The sequence below is a fragment of the Notolabrus celidotus genome, chromosome 18 (assembly GCF_009762535.1).
Source record: "Notolabrus celidotus isolate fNotCel1 chromosome 18, fNotCel1.pri, whole genome shotgun sequence".
Classification (NCBI taxonomy): domain Eukaryota; kingdom Metazoa; phylum Chordata; class Actinopteri; order Labriformes; family Labridae; genus Notolabrus; species Notolabrus celidotus.
This window is the reverse complement of record NC_048289.1, coordinates 30,411,318-30,420,320: the sequence shown is the minus strand read 5'-3', so window position 1 is coordinate 30,420,320 and position 9,003 is coordinate 30,411,318. Positions and strand designations below refer to the sequence as shown.

The window sequence follows — 9,003 nt, the reverse complement described above, 5'->3', positions numbered from 1 at the left end:
TATTATTTGATATTCTTACTTATTGTGTATAGGAGCAACTGTAATGACTGAATTTCCCCCCGGGATAGATAAAGTATTTCTGATTCTGATTTGATCTTTATTTTTTTCCATCTCTATAGAGCATTTGATTTGTCTGAAAGCTTCTCTATAAATAAAGCTTGATTGATTGATTGATTGATTGATTGATTGATTGATTGATTGATTGATTGATTGATTGATTGATTGATTGATTGATTGATTGGTTGGTTGATTGATTGGTTGATTGACGTGTAAAGACCAGAGGTTGCCTCTTGGTATTTTCCATAACTCCCTCCCTTCTGTCCGTCTCTAACCTCCTCTCTCCTCCCTCTTTGTCGCTGACTCACTATTGCATTAATTTTTAAACATTCTGAATCACATTCGGAGCTCCAGCCGGTGGTATCCATCAACCAGCTGCACCGCCTTCACTTCTATCTCTGTCTTTCTCCTCTTCAGTTAGAAACCCTCTCTTCATCAGACATCATTAATTACAGAGGGAAGCACTGTAGCAGGAATGAGTGAAGAAGAAAACAAAGAATGGTGCTCCTCCATCCGAAAATTATAATATCCAGCTCTCCAGGGCGCTGGAAAATTAAAATAAAACCCAAACAAGATCTGAACGGGAACACTGGGTGGGCTATATTTGGAACGAGGTCTGCCTTCGCTGCATACAAGATTCCTCCAAACTGTTGCCGGCAGGGAAGCGTTCAAGATCACAGTGGAGCTGTGTGGAGCTTCAAAAGAGCTGCTGATTGGCTCATATTTTAGCCTACAATCACCCGAATACAGAACAGAGAGAGTCTTCACTTTGGGTATCACCTCCTCCATTTAAAGCATTGGTTTTACCCCTTACGCTCTCTGAGTACAGAATTAAAACGTCAGTGATTACTGCTATTACAAGCAGACGGCTCCCTGCTGCGGGGGAACAAAGTTTGCACCATGTCGAACAAGAATAGAGGCCTCCCTCGCTTCCTTTGACCTCAAGTTCAATCTCCACATCAGAGAGCGCTTCATAATTCATTCACGGACGGAAGATTGATGAAAAAGTTATGGGGTGTCTCAAAATACCGCGGATATTCTCTGAACTATCTGCGGTATAAGATCCAGATCAGAGCAGTCAGCCTGCACAGAGAGCAAACATCAGTCAGCACCGCTCTGTTCAGCAGCAGAGCACAATCACTCGTCAATCTGCAGCACACAGCCCACAGCGGTGAAACCGGGCCTGAAGGACACTTGACCTTCCACATGTTGACTCTGCAAAGCCTCGGGCAACGCTGGTCTGACTGATCCTGTGATGAGCAAACATCAAGAGAGGATGGACGGACGGAGAGACAGAGAGAGAGGGAGGGGGAGAGAGAGAGAGAGAGAGAGAGAGGAGCTGCAAGTTGAAAAACTCTTCAACTTTTTTTCACAGCAGTTTTAGCTCCTCTCTGTCAGACCGTGTTCGAGCACTTTCTCATATTTGTATTCTCCTCTAAAGATCAGTCCTTCTCTCAGCTGGCAGGGATCTCTACCTGCTGAGTGACAACACCTTTCTCTCTTTAAGTCAACATTTACTTTCTTCTGTAACGCGTCGCTGATACTCCGTCGTGCGTTTGTAACAGTGGAAGATTACAGCATTGATTTGAGACGTTGGGAAGGTTGAATGAAACAGAAGTTAGGGATTTCGGCTCGGACACTTTGGGTACAAATTTAGTTTGGTTGACCTTTGACCAGCAGATCTGTGCCACTGACCCAAAGTAAACCATCCTGACAGGTCTGACCTTTGAGAGAATGGAGAGCAGGAGAGTTTAGTAAAATGTATTTTAATAAAATAAACGTCTTTATCTTGGATTCTTTTCAAGCGGCAACCTCCAGTCTACAAATATGAGTCTAATGCAGAAGTGTTATAAACTGAAGTTCCTCAAGGATCCACTTGAAGCTGGCTTAGGAAGAACCGGAAACCACATACACATGAATGGGAACATGTTTACAGCCTGGTTCAAAAGACAAGTGTAGTCTGGATAGCTCATTTCTCGATGTGCTCTCACTGTGAGGGGGGGAATATTTTTCTAACGCTGCAATTTAGAAGATATTGAGATTACGAGTCTTCCAATGAGAGGCACAGCTGACTCGATTGACAGGCGGGAACACTGTAGCTGTTGGCGAGGAGGCTCAAACTCCGCCTCTTTACGTCACAATCGCTCGACAGTGGCGGTTCTAGACCAATTTTACTTGGGGGGCCAGGCTGGGGCCAGGGGTGTTGTCAGAGGGACACATTCAACCCTGACAAAAGAGGCTGAGAAGGGCGAGGACCGGCTGAGAACAAACAGGCAAAACATCAGTGCATCCCTTTATACTAGACTTAGACCACTTAGACCACTGCATTATTATCATATTTTTCAGCCTGTACATATTAGTCACGCCTATTTGTTGTTCTTTTGTATTTATAGCTGATGTTATTGTTATTATATATATATTTTTTTATTTGTATGTCTTATTCTTATGCCTTGTACAAAGATTGCACAGTTTACCTAAGTCAAATTTCTTGTGTGTTCAAGCATACCTGGCCAATAAAGCGGATTCTGATTAGAGCTCTAAGGGACTGGAACCAAGTGCCACACGCATGTGTTCCGCCTGTAACATCGGCGTGATACCGAAGCTTTTTTTCTTGTATAATATTTGTTTGGTTTGGGCGGGGGGCACAGGGGGGTCCAGGTTCAGTTTTACAGGGGCTCTGGACCCTGTTGGCCCCTCCCCAGAACCGCCACTGTTGCTCGACAGCAGCAATATGGCTGCCGCCGCCGATTGGCCTCAAACAGCTCTTCAGAAACAGATGGGTGATGTCGTGGACACTACATCCATATTTATATAGTCTATGGTTCCCTCACTGCTGTTATTTACCATCAGACATCAGAAGCATGGGGGTTTACAGAAGTGTAGGACTCACTCTGGTGCTCTTCAGTGTGGGGGTCCAGATTCAGACTTCAAACTGAGGCCTTCAGAGAGTCTTTATATTAAAAGCCTTTCTTTTCTTTATTTAAAACATGCTGACGGAGCACTGGTGGCCTAGCAGTCTAAGCGCCCCACATACAGAGGCTATAGTCCTCGTTGCAGGGTTGCAGGGTCGCTGGTTCGATTCCCGGCCGCGACCATTTCCTGCATGTCTTCCCCGCTCTCTACTCCCCACATTTCCTGTCACTCTTCAGCTGTCCTATCAAATAAAGGCTAAAGCCTTAAATAAATATAACTAAAAAAAAACTATAAAACATGCTGACATGTTTCAGTTTGATGCCTTCATCAGGGAAGCTACAAAGCGGACACACAGCTGCTTCCTATGAAGGTCAACAAGCAGTCACATGATCACCAGGTGAACTTGATCCCATGCCTCAGATCTTTAGAAGATCTTTATATATATCTTTTTTGTGACGTCTCATCATGTTGAAATATTGAATTAAAAATTAAATAAAAGACACGAGCCACTCTGACGAGAGGGGGATTTTTAAGGGGATCTATTTCTGATCCAGCTTGATTTGCTGTAAGACCTTCATTTGCTTCACTTCCCTGTGTCCTCTGTCCTACGTGCCGAGCTTTAAAGGTTTTAGCAGGCTCTCGTTGTGTGCCTTGAGATACTGGCTGTGACAGATCATATCCACTGCTGCTAATAAAGTGGAATTCCCTAAATAACTTGTCCGACACCAGGAATGAAACTCCATCAGTGTTAAATCATCACGCGTCAGTACTCGGGTATAGATTTTCTGTTAGGGAACAAACACTTGTCTCTGCCTCTGTGACATTACGCAGGGTGGACACTCTGTCAACGTTAAACCACAGGAATATCCAACAAGGTGATAAAAGTGATCAGACAAAGTGCAAGACACGAGGAGACGACCTCCCTGATTGAGACACATCAGAATAAACGAAGCTGGATATGCATCCTTACTTCTGCATCAGCTAACAAAGGTTACACGTGTTATAAAATGTTGATTAACTTCACTCCTGACACATTTATGTTTCTGTTTCTGCTTCCTCTGCTCTCTGAGGGAACAAAAGACAAGTTCCTGTTATTTATGAGTTCAGCTAGCAACACTTTTTGGTGCATTTATGAGAGTTTGGATCATTTATTACAACAGAGGGATTAGATATTCTCTCTCCCAGTGTGTGCACAGCAGACAAACTGGTTCCCCTGATAAACATCCCCGCACCATGGAAACTAAAAGTCCTCTGCTGGGACACACAGACGGTTAAATCATCCGTCCTCCTGTCTTCTTCATCTCTATTACTCTCTCCATTTTGTCGCTCACTATGCATCATGTGTGTAACAACAACTACGTCTTATGTCACATCATGTGACTTTAAACAGAGTGAATCAGGATGTAAATATTCATCATGCCTACGGTGGAAACAAACGCAGAGAGCTGTCATACATTCAGCGGGATGCAGAGATTGAGATGACACATTGATTATGTTCCCATGTCAGAGCGTGACTGCATGGTGTCAGAGCATAAACAGTTAAATAACCTCCATCACAACACTGAGGCTTCATGTGTCTTAAGAGTGACTGTAGGCTGAACCAGGCGCTTTAAGTTTCTCTATTTCCAACCTTTCCAAATTACAACAAAGAACAGAAAAATAACTTAACTTGTGAAATATGTTTCAGACTTTGATAGTTTTTGTAAAACAGTGCAGCAACACAAGTACAAGAAGAGACGACAAGCTAATACAGATGTCATTGGCAACTCAGAACATATCTAAGAACCAGAGCTTTAGCTCCTTAGCTTGCACAATGTCAGTTGGCATCACTTCCTAAGCTCAGCTCAGGCTGACAATGGAGAACCAAATATTACAGATTCTTCAAAGAATTGGACGTACGGTCATCTGTTGTGATAATGGCTCTTCATAAAAGTTCTGAGTGACGAGTCAGAACTGCAGGCTGGCCAGTTTAGCATCTGGACTCTTCTACTACAGAGCCATGATGTTGTAATACGTGCAGAATGTGGTTTGGCGTTGTCTTGCTGAAATATGTAAGGTGGCATTGCAGAGAAGTCTCTGTGTTTCTGGATCAGGTTTATACATGGTTTCCTCTTTGCAGGGTTCAGTTTTAACCTGCATTTGTGGATGCAGTGATGAACTGAGTTCACAGTTTTTGGAAATGATTTTAAGCCCATGCACTGACTTCCACTACAGAGTCATGTCTGTTTTTAATGCAGTGACTTCCACTACAGAGTCATGTCTGTTTTTAATGCAGTGACTTCCACTACAGAGTCATGTCTGTTTTTAATGCAGTGACTTCATCTACAGTCATGTCTGTTTTTAATGCAGTGACTTCCACTACAGAGTCATGTCTGTTTTTAATGCAGTGACTTCCACTACAGAGTCATGTCTGTTTTTAATGCAGTGACTTCCACTACAGTCATGTCTGTTTTTAATGCAGTGACTTCCACTACAGAGTCATGTCTGTTTTTAATGCAGTGACTTCCACTACAGAGTCATGTCTGTTTTTAATGCAGTAACTTCCACTACAGAGTCATGTCTGTTTTTAATGCAGTGACTTCCACTACAGAGTCATGTCTGTTTTTAATGCAGTGACTTCCACTACAGAGTCAAGTCTGTTTTTAATGCAGTGACTTCCAGTACAGAGTCATGTCTGTTTATAATGCAGTGACTTCCACTACAGAGTCATGTCTGTTTTTACTGCAGTGACTTCCACTACAGAGTCATGTCTGTTTTTAATGCAGTGACTTCCACTACAGAGTCATGTCTGTTTATAATGCAGTGACTTCCACTACAGAGTCATGTCTGTGTTTAATGCAGTGACTTCCACTACAGAGTCATGTCTGTGTTTAATGCAGTGACTTCCACTACAGAGTCATGTCTGTTTTTAATGCAGTGACTTCCACTACAGAGTCATGTCTGTGTTTAATGCAGTAACTTCCACTAAAGAGTCGTGTCTGTTTTTAATGCAGTGACTTCCACTACAGAGTCATGTCTGTTTTTAATGCAGTGACTTCCACTACAGAGTCGTGTCTGTTTTTAATGCAGTGACTTCCACTACAGAGTCATGTCTGTTTATAATGCAGTGACTTCCACTACAGAGTCATGTCTGTTTTCAATGCAGTGACTTCCACTACAGTCATGTCTGTTTTTAATGCAGTGACTTCAACTACAGAGTCATGTCTGTTTTTAATGCAGTGACTTCCACTACAGAGTCATGTCTGTTTTTAATGCAGTGACTTCCACTACAGACTCATGTCTGTTTTTAATGCAGTGACTTCCACTACAGAGTCATGTCTGTGTTTAATGCAGTGACTTCCACTACAGAGTCATGTCTGTTTTTAATGCAGTGACTTCCACTACAGAGTCATGTCTGTTTTTAATGCAGTGACTTCCACTACAGAGTCATGTCTGTTTTTAATGCAGTGACTTCCACTACAGAGTCATGTCTGTTTTTAATGCAGTGACTTCCACTACAGAGTCATGTCTGTATTTAATGCAGTGACTTCCGCTACAGAGTCGTATCTGTTCCTGTATATTGTTAGTTGAGAGATGTTCCTCCAGGTGTTTTTTTTTAGCATTGCACAACTTTTGATCCTTTCCCATATCTAATTTCTTTCTCACTGTTCCAATGTTTCTGGCAGTCTTTTAAATCTGATGATTTCTCAGACTATTATAAGTTAATCAGTGTCTTTGAACCTGCTCCATCTTCATTTATTTCACTTCCTTCCCCATTAGATTTTAAATATGCAGAGAGACGGTCTTTGCAAGAAATAGAAAGCCATTATTGAAGGTTTCCTGCATGTATGTGTCGGTTGAAACGCTGACGGTCGGATGAAAAGAGGAATGATGGCTGTAATAAAGCCAGGTACATTTATAGCTCAAACACCCCCACGTGATGTATCCGTGTGACATTTATCCACTGCTGATGCAGTTACACGGTCAGTAAACATTGACATTTATCTCTGTATCAACAGTAGCCTCGCGCACATGACGACACTTTCTTTTGGGTGTCATCTCCAAAGATTTCTGCCAGAAAGTGACTCGTCGTTATCCTGAGAACGGGCCAGCCGGCAGATTTCCTAACATCACAGGGAGAAGATCTTAAATTTGATGCTGCGTCTTCAAAGAGAATAATGATTTAGGACGGAGCCTTCATGATGAGAAGAGGGGACAGCTGAGACTCCGGCTCCTCTCCCTCTGATCCTCTAACTGTCTTTTTCTGGATCTGTGCTGCATGCTCACTGAGTTGCTACTTTTAAAGAAAAACTTCTCTCAGATCAGCTCACCTCGGTCCGAGCACGAAGCTGTGGGACACTCTGAGCATCAATTTACCAACACTCAGGATGCAGTCCATCCCTGGTGCCATTAAAGCAGGATGAGAGGCTGCATGGTGAGGGTGTTAGATGAAAGAGGGGTGGCAGGTGAGCGCAGGTATGCAGCTGAGGTTATCAAGCGGCCACCTTCCATCACAGAAGTATGATTGAATTCATCCCCTGTAGACCCTGCAGCTCATACACATGCCTCTTTTCCTCTAGTTCCACCACTAAATTACTGCACCTACAGCTGCACTCGGGCTCACCCGGTCCTCACCTCGCAGCCAACCACAGGACAAAACCTGTGCTGAGAGCAGACATCAATTCTGACTCGGAGAGGAAGTTCTGGTAATTAGAAAGTGATATTTTTGGCTTGTCTGAACGTAGGACACGTCCTGAAGGTGAGTAATTGGTATCATTGAGTGAACAGTGGGACGGGATGAGTCAGGGATCGAGATCTATTAGTGGCCACTAATCAGTGTCTCACACTGGGCTCTGGGAGGCGGCCAGCTGGATGGATGCTGCCTCTGCTTTGTGCTGTGTCACAGAGCAGCTACAACTAATACCTGCTCTAGTACTCTGTGTATCAAACTGTAGAGGCTTGAATGGTGGTGAAGGGAAGGGTGTAGCTGTGTCTTTCCTCAGACATCGACTCACAACACCTACTCCCTTCTAGTTTCTCAAGTTGCTGTAAAAAAAAAAGTGCAGCATTCGGAAAAAGAAGCATAGCCGGGGGTTCTTTATCAGTAATCGCTGTCTACACAGGAGGCCCCTTAAAGTTTGCCTTAACTCCCAGAGGCATACAGAGAGTGTCTTAGAATATATTGACCTTAGCTTACTGGTAAGTTAGAATCATTGCAGGGCTAACTGCTCCTGCAGGGAGAGTTCTGATAGTTAATCAGTGTGCTGCAGTCGGAGGAACATGCATGTGATGAGTCCTAAAATAGTGTTAGAGCAGAGTAAAGTAAGGCACGCAGAAGTGTCTCTATCTAGGGTACACTTACGGCCAAATTCCACCAGATCCGTGTCCGGTCCGTCACAGCACCGGATCTGATAGGTTGCCCTACAGATCAAGCTTCAAATAATGATAAAGACTACCTTATTTAAGGCTAAATGCTTATAAGTGATCTATTGATTTATTAGAAGCACAGAATAAAGTAAAAGTGAAGATTGAAGATGATTAAACTTGGACCCGGTTCTAGCGGTCTTAAAATCTAAGGCTCCTCTCAAAAACACTGATTCAGACGTTTGAAACGAACGTGCTTCATTAAAGTCAGAGATGTTAATTTATCTAACGGCCAAATTCCACCAGATCCATGTCCGGTCCGTCTCTGATCCATCATGGCTCTGGATCTGATAGGTTTCTATTCTAGTCGATGTGTTAACTTCCACTGGATCCACTCCGTTGCGTTCCGGCTGCATCTCTGATCCAGCAGGTCTGAGTCCTCCGGATCAGATACACAAGACTTCTATTTCTGCCGAATGCTGGAGCAGGACGCATCAATCTCAACAGAGCAGATGGAGTGGGACAGGAAGTCAGGTTTCACCAAAACAAAATGAAAAAATCTGGTTAATTTTCAGAATAAAACACTCTGTGTTATCACCAGATCGTATTTCACTTAACTACAACAACAAACCAAAGTCATGATGAGCGGAGCCAGGCCTGGAGTCAACAGGTCAGAGGTTTTCAGAGGAC

General features: G+C 43.3%; 1 protein-coding gene across 1 annotated transcript in view; it reads right to left on the bottom strand.

The window, feature by feature from the left end:
* Positions 1 to 4,786: 4,786 nt before the first annotated feature.
* LOC117830531 (growth factor receptor-bound protein 7-like) overlaps positions 4,787 to 9,003 on the bottom strand; it is a 19,697-nt gene continuing 15,480 nt past the window's right edge. The window contains exon 5 of the mRNA XM_034708680.1: positions 4,787 to 4,819. Within this exon, the coding sequence (XP_034564571.1) occupies positions 4,787 to 4,819 (33 nt within the window). The remainder of the gene's footprint in view (positions 4,820 to 9,003) is intronic.